This window comes from Sorex araneus, chromosome 9, assembly GCF_027595985.1.
Source record: "Sorex araneus isolate mSorAra2 chromosome 9, mSorAra2.pri, whole genome shotgun sequence".
Lineage (NCBI taxonomy): Eukaryota > Metazoa > Chordata > Mammalia > Eulipotyphla > Soricidae > Sorex > Sorex araneus.
Genome location: NC_073310.1, coordinates 8,684,003 through 8,696,487, shown reverse-complemented (window position 1 = coordinate 8,696,487; position 12,485 = coordinate 8,684,003). Strand labels below are relative to the sequence as shown.

The following is a 12,485-nucleotide window of genomic DNA, read 5'->3' as shown; positions in this document are numbered from 1 at the left end:
AGTTTCCCATCTTGTAGGTCACCGAGATGTAGGTGAAACCCTCAGGGCTGAGCGAAACCCTTGGCCAGCCAACCTATTCATAGTTACGATGGGAAAGAAGAATGTGAGTTCTGGGGCTGGAGCGATAGCGCAGCGGGTAGGGCGTTTGCCTTGCACGCGGCCGACCCGGGTTCGATTCCCAGCATCCCATATGGTCCCCTGAGCACCGCCAGGTGTAATTCCTGTGCATCGCATCGCCGGTGTGACCCAAAAAGCCAAAAAAAAAAAAATGTAAATGGGTGTCCTTTCTTTGTACCAAGAGTTGAAGCAGGACAAATCTCCAGAAATTCATGTGTGTGTGTGTGTGTGTGTGTGTGTGTGTGTGTGTGTGTGTGTGTGTGTGTGTGTGTGTGTGTGTGTGTGTGTGTTGGATCACATCCAGTGTTGCTCAGGGCTTTCTCTGTGCTTAGGGATCACTCCTGGCGGAGCTCAGGTGACTGACTGGGATGCTGAGGATCAAACCGGGGTCGGCTTTATTCAAGGCTGTGCTCTCTCTGGCCCCTTCCAGAAATTTTTTTTTTTTTTTTTCTTTTTGGGTCACACCCGGAAATGCACAGAGGTTACTCCTGGCTCTGCACTCAGGAATCACACCTGGTGGTGCTCAGGGGGCCCTATGGGATGCTGGGAATCGAACCCAGGTCGGCCGCGTGCAAGGCAAACGCCCTACCCACTGTGCTATTGCTCCAGCCCCCCTTTCAGAAATTCTTATGCAGGGAGAGGGCAGTCACTTTATCTGCAAAAGCGCAGGTACCCCGATGGCTCCGTCACATCTGCCCGGCCACCAAGTCCCCTGCTAAACAACACCTGTCTTTAGCTAAGGATGTTTTCCGACGTGATTGCTGGGGGAGCCGTTTCCGCTGTGAGTCAGTTTTCTGGGTGTCTCCCGTGCATGTGGGAGGTACACATGTTATTACACTTCTGTTTGCTCTTCTCCTATGAATGGGTAGGGCGGACTCAGCCAAGAACCTCCTAGGCTGAGGGAGGGAAATGATGTTTCACTTCACGATGATGAGACCAGACAGATACCCACATATTTTTTAATTGAAAAAAAATTAAAAACACATTACTCTTTAAGGGCATTTACTTTGAGGGGGGTGGGAAGAAGGAGCCTTGTGATAAGAAGAATGATTGTGTGTGTGTGTGTGTGTGTGTGTGTGTGTGTGTGTGTGCGCGCGCGAGGGAAGAAGGAGCCTTGTGATAAGAAGAATGATTGTGTGTGTGTGTGTGTGTGTGCGCGAGGGAAGAAGGAGCCTTGTGATAAGAAGAATGATTTTGTGTGTGTGTGTGTGTGTGTGCGAGGGATAATATTTCACTTCATTGAAGGGCCAAGGGAGTGTTCTCCCCGAGTGACAGTGAGTGTGCGTCTTAGGCCAGGAGATGGCTCCTGGGGCTGGAGCTTTCTTTGCACGAGGGAGCCCTGGGTTGGACCCTCGGCCCTCGACACCGCGTGGTCCCCCGATAATCCCCAAGCACTAAGCTGGGAGCAGACCCCCCAGGCATCAGCTGGTGTGTGGCCCCCTGACAAAACAAAACGAAACCCCAAAAAGTGCAAAACCACCCTAGCCGTAGGCTGTACGGAAAGAGACAGTGAGCGTCCACTGCAGCTGCCTCTTGTAGAATCACCTCGCCAGTATCAGGCTGACCTGGCTGTCAGGTCATATACGGTCCACATGTCACACACCAGGTGAAGTCGCTGCTTATACGACATCATGGGATCCGCCAATAACACGGAGGGATTACTACTGGGTTTATTTTCCTTCTTCTTTTTTTTTTTTTTTTTTTTTGCTTTTTAGGGTCACATCTAGCGATGCACAGGGGTTCCTCCTGGCTCTGCACTCAGGAATTACCCCTGGCGGTGCTCAGGGGACCATATGGGATGCTGGGAATTGAACCTGGATCGGCCCGTGCAAGGCAAACTCCCTTTCCGCTGTGCTATTGCTCCAGCCCCTTTTCCTTCTTCTGATTTATTTTTTTGGGGTTTGGGGCCACCCTGGGGGGGGGTGTTCAGGGATCACTGCTGGCAGAGCTGGGAGGACCCTCTGGGGTGCTGGGGATTGAACCTTAGTCTGTTGAACTCTCTCCAGCCCCTCCCCTCTTCCATGTTATGGGACAGACAAGAAAGTGAGGAGGAGAGGGCGGGCACCTGCTAGAGACGGGCTGAGTCAGGGTAGAATTCTCATCCAGGTCTTTCAGAACTCAGAGCTCAAGCTCGCATCTGAGGCTCAGGTCTCTGTGCAAGAAAGAACCAAGAGGGGCCAGCGATCCCCAGCATCCCGTATGGTCCCCCGAGCACTGCCAGGAGTTCAAACTTTGATCCCTGAGGTGCCAGGGATCAAACTTAGGTCAGTCACATGCAAGGCAAGCACGTACCCACCACTGTATATCACTCGGGCCTTTTGGGTTTTGGTTTTTTTTTTTTTTTGCTTTTTGGGTCACACCTGGTGATGCTCAGGGGTTCCTCCTGGCTCCTGCACTCAGGAATGACTCCTGGTGGTGCTCGGAGGACCCTATGGAACGCTGAGAATTGAACCCAGGTCGGCCGAGTGCAAGGCAAACGCCCTCCTCACTCTGCTATCGCTCCAGCCCCATCATCATCCTCTTTTATTTATTTATTTATTTATTTATTTATTTTGCTTTTTGGGTCACACCCTGCAATGCACAGGGGTTACTCCTGGCTCTGCACTCAGGAATTACCCCTGGCGGTGCTCAGGGGACCATATGGGATGCTGGGAATCGAACCCGGGTCTGCCGAGTGCAAGGCAAACGCCCTACCCGCTGTGCTATTGCTCCAGCCCCCTCTTTTATTTTTTACATTTGTTTTGGGCTTCTTTCTGGCTCTGTACTTAGGAGTTTCTCCTGGCAGTGTTGGGGGACCCTGTGGAGAGGTGGGGAATCAAACCTGGGTCAGCGCATGCGAGGCAAGCAAGCGCTCTGTACACTACACTGTCTCGTCCGCCTGTCTGCTTCTGGGAGGGGTCCTTGTGCTAAACTTCCTCTACACCCCCGCCAGGGCTGGTGGTTTCTGTGTAGGAATCTGGGGGGGTGGGCGGGGTGGAGGGAAAGTCAGGAGACCCTCGTCCTTCTCAGCAAGTCAAAGGCGGCCAAGGACTGCAAGGGACAGAGACGATTCATTGAATTAGTCTCACCGAGGGCTTACGGTGAACGGTGGTGACCTTTGAACACTGCACCCGGGCCCCTGAGAATGTCTCATCTCCTTTTCCCTCCTTTTAAAACCCGTTTGGGAGCCCCTCCCAGCAGGACTGGGGTCTGCGCTGCTCGGAAGAGTCCACTGGCCCCCGTGCGAAGGACGTCGGACTCTGCTCCCTCTGGCTCCCAGCCCTGGCAGGCCTGGGTGTGCCCCGCTGGGCAGCTGCCAGCTGTGCCATGTGCCCTCAGACGCTGGCCCGCACACCCAGCCGTGAGCAGGCACGAAGGGACGCGCCCCTCCAGGACCCCCAAGAAGCCTTCTCCCCAGACGCCAGCACGTCCCTGCGGCTCTGAGCAGCCGCTCCAAGCACAGCCTAGTTAGGGTCTGAGCACTGTCCCCGGAGGGGCCACGCTTTCTCGAGCGTCTCAGGAACTTCAGACTTCGCTGCCTTACTTCAGGGGCCCTGTTTCCCTTTGGGACTTTTTTTTTTTTTTTGGGTCACACCTGGCAATGCACAGGGGTTACTCCTGGCTCTGCACTCAGGAATTACCCCTGGCGGTGCTCAGGGGACCATATGGGATGCTGGGAATCGAACCCAGGTCGGCCGAGTGCAAGGCAAATGCCCTACCCACTGTGCTATCGCTCCAGCCCCTGGGCCTGTTTTTGTTCAAAATACTCCAGACAGATTCATCCCTGCGGTCAAACATTGTCCTCTCTGGATCCTTCGTTCCTTTTGAACATGGGGACGCGTGTGGGAGCCTGGTGCGACTTTAGTAGAAGCAGATGTGATCACAGGGATGCTCATGTAAGGAATGTGGCGTCTTAGGTGCCCTGGGTACCAGCATCGCTGGGAGCAAACAAAGAAATTCAGAGGAGCTGGAGCAATAGCACAGAGGGTAGGGCGTTTGCCTTGCACGCAGCTGACCCAGATTCAATTCCCAGCATCCCATAGGGTCCCCCGAGCACCGCCAGGGGTAATTCCTGAGTGCAGAGCCAGGAGTAACCCCTGTGCATCGCCGGGTGTGACCCAAAAAGCAAAAAAAAAAACCCAAAAATTCAGAGACGTGTGGGGAGGGCTGGAGTAATAGTGCGGTGGGTAGGGCGCTTGCCCTGCACGCGGCTGTCCCGGGTTCCGTCCCCACACCACATAAGGTCCCAAGGGCCTGCCAGGAGGGATTCCCTGACTACAGAACCCAGTATGGCAAAAAAAAAAAAAAAAGATGGGGGAGGAACCTGGCATAGGGGACAGGACTAAGTTCAAAATTTTCAGTGTGAAACTGGACTTGGGAATAATTCCCAAAGGGACCTGATTGACTGCAGCCACGGGCCCCAAAGAACAATTCGCAAAAGACACAGGGTTTCTGCTCAGGGGAAGCCAGGAGCAAGCTCCCGGGAGCTGTGTGCCCCCTGGCCAGGCCGCCGCACACACGCCTCATTCCTCCCGCCGCTGCGGCGGCTGAAATGTTTACCCAGGCAGCTCAGGGCAGACGCTGCACCCGGAGTTTGTTGTGGGGCACCGGTCACCGCGGCACCGTCTGCCTGGCCCGTCCCCAGATTCCAGACTGCACAGGCAGCACCAGCAGGTTAGCCGCGCTGCGCTCCTCTCAGCAGGACGGTGCAGCCTCACCTGAACTCCACGTTCCCTCGGCTTGGCCCGGCAGCCTCGCGAGCCGACCTTGGAGACAGGGAAGCGGGCTGGGGCCTGGTGAAAACGCCCAATTGCTGTGCTATAATGATATACATGTAACACTGTCGTCCCGTTGCTCACCGATTTGCTCGAGTGGGCAGCAGTAACGTCTCCATTGGGAGACTTGTTGTTACTGTTTTTGGCATCTTGAATACGCCACGGGTAGCTTGCCAGGCTCTGCCATGCAGGTAGGATACTCTCGGTAGCTTGCCGGGCTCTCCGAGAGGGGCGGAGAAATCAAACCTGGGTCGGCCGTGTGTAAGGCAAACGCCCTACCCGCTGTGCTATGGCTTCAGTGAGGGCGATCTGGCTGCTACATCTGTCATCCCATTGCTCGCCAGGGTTGATTTGGGTCGAAGAGGACGGCCTTCCCTGATAGAGGCGGACCGGTCTTCGGTCGAGGGTATATGAGTAGCGGCGCTCCCCTGCTAGAACCTCCAAACAAGCTCTCAATTATATATATATATATATATATATATAATCACATTATAAGTATACACACATATATAAGTACATGTATATAAGTATATGTATACTTATATATACTTATATATGTGATTACATATTCATGGGCTGGAGTGATAGCACAGTGGTAGGACGTTTGCCTTTCATGCGGCCGACCCGGGTTCAATTCCTCAGCCCCTCTCGGAGAGCCCGGCAATCTACTGAGAGTATCGCGCCCGCATAGCAGAGCCTGGCAAGCTCCCTCTGGTGTATTGGATATGCCAAAAACAGTAACAATAAGTCTCAATGAGAGACGTTACTGGTGCCCCCTCGAACAAATCGATAAGCAATGGGATGACAGTGACATATACATATATCATCATATATTTGTATATGTTTATATATAATGATCCATATAGATGTACAATATAATGACTATGTATATATCATATATAAGTATATATTTATATACTATGATGACATATATACCATCAATCTCTGGTCTCGTCCAGACTCGAGAATCTCGCCCTCCAGGAGACCGTGCGGCCTTTAGCGCGGTGCTTGTCCTGTAGCAGGCGTTGGAGAGATTGTCACCCTCAGGCCACTTTTTGCGCAGTTTTGTGTCTCTTTCAGCTGGTCAAGAGCTCAAGCCAGGGGGCTGGAGTGATAGCACAGCGAGTAGGGCGTTTGCCTTGCACGCGTCCGACCCGGGTTCGATTCCCAGCATCCCATATGGTCCCCTGAGCACCGCCAGGGGTATTTCCTGAGTGCATGAGCCAGGAGTAACCCCTGAGCATCGCCGGGTGTGACCCAAAAAGCAAAAAAAAAAAAATAAAGAGCTCAAGCCAACTCTTTTGCGTGGGGAGCGGGGGCAGGATAGAGGGTGCTCAGGGATCACTCCTGGCTGTGCCCGGGAGGGTCTCGGACCTGTGACTGATGCATCTCGCTGTCTCTCCGGCCCCTCGAGTCTGGCCCTGCTAATGCCCGCCTTCCCCTTGCCCCTGTCCTTCCCAGGTGGCCCCGACCAGCTGGAGGTGGACATCGCCGCCACGGGCACACTCCCCAACGGGACCCTGTATGCCGCCAAGGGCTCGGAGGTGACCTTCAACTGCAGCAGCCGCAGCGCGTGGCCTCCGCCCATGGTCGAGTGGTGCTTCGGGGTCCCGGGCTCCCCAGGCGAGTCCTTTGGCAGCCACCCGGCGGCCAGCAGCTTCTCGCTCATACAGATGCCACACAACCTCCAGGGGAACTACACTTGCGTGGCCACCAACGTGCGCAGCGGGAGACTCCGAAAGGTGACCTCCGAGCTCCTGGTCTACTGTGCGTAAGAAGCAGCCCGGCCCCGCCGCCCCCCCTGCCCCTCCTCCCCAGGCACCCCCCCACCCCCCCCCTCCCCGGCAGGCCCCCTGCGCGCTGCCCACTGGCTCGTGCGGCCGCTCAGCCCATGCGCATGCCCAGTGTGCATCAGGACCCGGAGTTGCCTCTTCCGGAAACTGCGGCTCCCGAGCAGGACGGGAGGGTTGGTGGCGAGAGGCCAGATGGGATGCCCGGGATGGAACCAAGGTCGGCCGCGTGCAAGGCAAGCACGTGCTGCTGAACTGACGCTCCGGCCCCAACGTGAACCATCTAAAATGTACCACTGGTGGGGCTGGAGCGATAGCACCGCGGGGAGGGCGTTTGCCTTGCATGCAGCCGACCCGGGTTCAATTCCCAGCATCCCGCTTATGGGTCCCCTGAGCACCGCCAGGAGTCATTCCTGAGTGCAGAGCCAGGAGTAACCCCTGTGCATCGCCGGGTGTGTCCCAAAAAAGAATAACTAACTAACTAACTAACTAAATAAATAAGGGCATTTGCCTTGCACGCAGCGGACCCAGGTTCGGCTCCAGCATCCCATAGGGCCCCCTGAGCACCGCGAGGAGTCATTCCTGAGTGCAGAGCCAGGAGGAACCCCTGTGCATTTCCGAGTGTGACCCAAAAAGGAAAAAAAGAGGAAGAGGAAGAGAGAACCAGGAGTGCTCAGGGAACCGTGTAGTTCTGGGAATGGGAGTGGGGCCAGCTGCTGCAAGCAAGGCGAGCTCCGTTTAGCCCGGACTACCTCTCTGACCCTTTCGTGTTTTCACTTTGGGTGCCAGAGGACTGGGTGCTCCTCGCAGCTCGGTGGTTGGGGGTCACTGTCAGTGGTACTTGGACAAGCGTGCAGTCCTGCTCAGGGGCGGGGGGTCAGACATGGGCCTCCTGCACGAGTGCTCAGCCCAGGAAACTACCTCTCAGACCTCACACGTGTTCTCGGTCATACGTGCACATGGTGATAAGGAAGTCTGTTGGGTGGGGGAAGTGTGACCCTCCACGCTGTAACTCCTGCTAGGAAGGAACTCCTACTGGTCGGGCCCCTTTCCATGACGATGGGAAGTTCCAGCCACCGAATGCAGTTGTCCCCCACTACTTGCCGCTTTCGGGGGGGCCCCCCCGAGATGTAGGCAAAGTGGCAGAGGAACGAAGTCTGTCCTCTTAATCTGTTGGAACTTAAAAACGATAGGACAGCGGGGAGGGCGTTAGCCTTGCACGTGGCCGACCCGGGTTCAATCCCCAGCATCCCATAGGGTCCCCAACGCACCACCAGGAGTGATTAATGAGTGCAGAGCCAGGGGTAACCCTTGAGCATCACCGGGTGTGACCCCTCCCCCCAAAAAAAGCCCCACATGACTGGTGAGAAACCTGAAGATGAATGAGTCCCCTCGCCCCGCTGCCCGCTCCCAAGAGACCTGGCAGTCAGCGGGGGAACCGGAAATTATCCCGTCATGCCCGACAGCGTGGTCTGGGGCCCCTGGACACCCACAGCGCCCCCGTCCGGGGGCAGCGTGTGACGGACGCCGTGGTGTTCTCCGTGTCTTGCAGCCCTGCCTCCCTCCGTCCCGCAGTGTTGGGCAGAGACGCCGCCAGGCTCGTCCGCGTTGCAGCTCACTTGTCGCTGGGATGGGGGGTACCCAGACCCCACCTTCCTGTGGACAGAAGAGCCAGGGGGTGTGGTCGTGGGAACGTCCCGGCTGGGGGTGGAGTCGCTGAACCGGTCCCAGCTGTCCGACGGCAAGAAGTTCCAGTGTGCGGCGAGCCACATCCTGGGACCCAAGGCGGGCGCCAGCTGTGTGGTGCAGATCAGTGAGTGCCTGGGCTGGGGGGGGGGCCTGGGGGTCCCCATCCTCCTCCTCCTGGGAGAAAAGAACTGGGAAGGAAACCCCACAGTGTCCGCCTCTCGAGCCTGACCACAGTAGTTGTTTTTCTTTTTCTTTTTTTTTTTTTTTAACTCGCCAGTGACTAATTAAGCATCTACTCTCTGCCGGGGGTGGAGCTGGGAACCAGACAGACAAGGTTCACTTTATCAGTTATCTCTTGTTAGATAGCCAGGGAGCCCCAAGCTTCATGGCTTCAAACAGCCGTAATCACTAGCTGGTGACTTTGGGGCGCCAGGAACTCAGACAGGCCGCTGGGAATGGTTTTGTGCCACTTTCCCTGGGGTCTTGTTGGAAGACCCCCCCACCCCACCCCCGGCCCCTCCGTCACACAGGCTGAAATCAGGTGAAGGATCCACTTCCGCCCTCCTCAGACTTGTCCCCCCTCTCCCCCCCCCCCCCCGCCTTAAACTTCTACTGGGTTGCTGGGGTGTCCTCTGCAAAAGATTTGCACCCCTTCCCTTGGGGTCTCGTTGGAAGAATCCGGTCAGTCGCACAGGCTGAAATGATGCAAAGGAGCCACTTCCGCCCCGTCAGAGACCCCTTTCACTCCTCCCCCTGCCCAAACGTCCACCTGGCTGCTGGGGTGTCCTCACAGCACGGCAGTCCGGCTTCCCTTGGAGCAGGACATGCAAGAGGGGCCCTAGGCAGGCGTGACCCCTTGTATGACTTGACCTCAGAAGTCACACAGGAGCTGGAGAGATAGTGCGGCGGGACCGGGGTGGGGTAAGGTGCTGCCTTACAGTCAGCCAATGCGGATTCTGGATTCTGGCCCCGGCACCACCTAGAGGCTCTGAGTACCACTGGGTGTGGCCCCCGACGGACAAACAGGGTGACAGTTTCATGGCACTGGAGAGAGCGCGCAGGATGGACGGCATTTGCCCCGACTCTTCTGGTGTGGCCCAAACATCCCCCACCCCTGCCCCAACACGCGTCTCCCCCAGACCCTCCTGAGCTGTCCTAGGGCTGCCGGCTGCCCCTGAGAAGTAACTAGGAGGGAGGCCCGGCCAACTGCCTAGGAAGGTGAAGAGAATTAGGTTCCCCCCCCTTTTTTTTTTTTTTGCTGGTGATACTGAGCGGTTCCTCCAGGCTCTGTGCTCAGGACTCACTCCTGGCAGTGCTCCGGGGTCCATATGGGATGCCGGGAATCAAAGCCACTGTGTGAGGCAAACATCCAGCCCACTGTCGAATCTCTCCGGGCCCCGGGCTCCCCTTTTGAAGTGGAAAAGATTCTTTTGAAGAAAAAAAATAATCAAAATGCTTTGTTCTTTTTATTTATTTGTGTCTTATTCTTTTGTTTTTGGTTTTTTTTTTTTGCTTTTTGGGTCACACCTGGCAATGCTCAGGGGTTCCTCCTGGCTCTGCACTCGGGAATTACTCCTGGCGGTGCTTGGGGGACCCTATGGGATGCTGGGAATCGAACCTGGGTCGGCCGTGTGCAAGGCAGACACCCTCCCCGTTGTGCTATCGCTCCATCCCACTGTGTCTTATTCTTTTTAAAACAACTTCCTCTTTCCCAGAGACTTTTGATCTCAGGGCTCTGGAAGTGGGAGAATGCAGAAACCCCGAATGGCATATGTGAAAGAGAGTTTCTCTAGGCTGCTTCTCCAAGGGTGGTGCAGTTGTTTACAGGGTGGGTCGAGGCCCCCCAGCAATGTTCAGGGGCCCGTGGGACCACTCCTAGCAGTACTCTGACCATTCAGTGCTAGGGCTGGTCATGGGAGATCCAGGGTTACTCCCAGCAGCGCCGGGGATGGAACTCGGGGCCTTGTTGCATGCGGTCTGTGGACCCCTCTCTCCATAGCTCTCAGGAGGTCAGATTTTTTTTTTTTTTATTTTAAAAAGAGGAGGGCAGAGGTACGGTGCCACCAGGAGGTCAGCCTGTACCCACGGGGTGAGTGCATCAGCAGCCTGATGGTGTCTTCAGGCTTCCTGGGAACCCCAATTGCCTCTGTGCCTCTAGCCAGACCCCAACAACTCGGGACCAGGTTTCCCAAGAAATTAGTTAGGTATGTGGGAGCCACGCCCACAAACCACCTCCGGCTCAGCTATACGAGTTCGTTTATCAGCCTTGCTTCAGAGACCCAGAAATAAATCTCAGAAGAGATCTAGAGTGGCGATTAATCTCGCAGCAAGGCTGAACAGACCAGGGTAAATCAGAGGGGGCAGGTCAGCCTGGTACCTGCCCAAACAAAGCCCCTGGCAACCACTTGCTTCCAAAATCCAAAATCGCTGCATTGCAGCCTGCCAGACTTCACCGTCTCGGACAGACCTCACTGAGATATAATCTGCTGAAAATCCCAGTGTGTGGGTTTTGTGACTGAAATCTCCAGGCTTTCTCAGGGTCAGAGAGGGCTACCTCCCCCCCACCTCCTTGTACTTCCAGGAGCCTAGGCAGTCACGTCCACGCCCCCAAACTGCCACCCAGTTGAAAAAGCTACTCCAGCCTTACCTTCCCGAAAAAAATACTGAACGTCCTGAACAAATACAATGACCTCTTCGTACCTGTATTGCAAACCATAATGCACAAAAGGAGAGAGAGAAAAGAAAAGTGCCTGCCATCAAGGCAGACCGGGGTGGGGGGGCAGAGGGGTGTTGGGGGTGGTTGGAGGGAAACCATTGGTGGTGGGAAATTACACAGGTGGAGGAATGGGTGTTGGGTCATTGCATGACTGAAACTCAATCATGAACAGCTTTGTAATGGATATCTCATGAATATTCAGTAAAAACTTCAAATAAATAAAGAGAGGAGGGGGTTGGGCCACACTCAGTGGTGCTCAAGGCTTATTCTTGGTTCTGTGCTCAGGGGTCACTCCTGGTGGGCCTCAAGGGACCATATGTGGTGCTGGGTCAGCTGTGTACAAGGCAAGATCCTTACCCACTGTACTATCTCTGGGGCCCAGAAATAATTTTCGGACTGGAGCAATCGCACGGAGAGGGTGTTTGCCTTGCACGCGGCCGACCTGGGTTCAATCCCCAGCATCCCATAGGGTCCCCCAAGCACCGCCAGGAGTAATTCCTGAGTGCAGAGCCAGGAGGAACCCCTCAGCATCGCCGGGTGTGGCCCCAAAGCAAAAACAAACAAACAACAACAACAAAAAATTTTCATAAAAAGCTCCGGAGGGGGCTGGAGCAATAGCACAGTGGGGAGGGTGTTTGCCTTGCACGCGGCTGACCTGGGTTCGATTCCCAGCATCCCATATGGTCCCCCGAGCACCGCCAGGAGTAATTCCTGAGTGCAGAGCCAGGAGGAACCTCTGTGCATCCCCAGTGTGACCCAAAAAGAGAAAAAAAAAAACAACCAAAAACGCTCCAGAGGAACTTAAAGCTCCATAATTATTTGTTTTTCTTGCCTTTTTTTTTTTTTAATGTGGTGTCCAGGGAGCCCCTCCGTCCTCTCGGAGCCCATGAAGACCTGCTTCCTTGGGGGGGACGTCACTCTCACCTGCCAGGTGTCGGGCGCTTACCCCCCTGCCAGGATCCTGTGGCTGAGGAACCTCACGCAGCCCGCGGGGCCCGTCCAGCCCGGCAGCCGCCACCTCATCACGCACAGCGGCCAGAGCTCCGCGCTCACCATCCGCAACTGCTCCCAGGAGCTGGACGAGGGCTACTACGTCTGTCGGGCCGAGAACCCCATGGGGGTTCGCGAAGTTGACATCTGGCTGAGTGTGAAAGGTGAGCGGTGGGGGCCGGAGCCACAGGACGGCCGTCGGGGAGGGCGTCTGCCTGGCACCCGAGTTTCATCCCCGGCACCCCAGAGGGTCCCCCGAGCACCGCCAGGAGTTGAGTGAGTGCAGTTCCAGGAATTTGGGTCATATCATACCCTGAGCATCACCGGGGGTGACCCAGAAGTAAAAAAAAAAATGGGGGTGAGTGGAGCAATAGTACAGTAGGGAGGGCGTTTGCCTTGCATGCAGCTGACCCAAGTTCAATTCCCGGC

The 12,485-nt window shown here is 55.7% G+C and overlaps 1 protein-coding gene across 1 annotated transcript in view; it reads left to right on the top strand.

Moving 5' to 3' along the window:
• The window catches only part of VSIG10 (V-set and immunoglobulin domain containing 10), a 43,891-nt gene that overhangs the window by 16,801 nt on the left and 14,605 nt on the right, over positions 1-12,485 (top strand). The window contains exons 3-5 of the mRNA XM_055147046.1: positions 6,333-6,638; positions 8,214-8,474; positions 11,927-12,220. Coding sequence (XP_055003021.1) covers positions 6,333-6,638; positions 8,214-8,474; positions 11,927-12,220 — 861 coding nt within the window. The remainder of the gene's footprint in view (positions 1-6,332; positions 6,639-8,213; positions 8,475-11,926; positions 12,221-12,485) is intronic.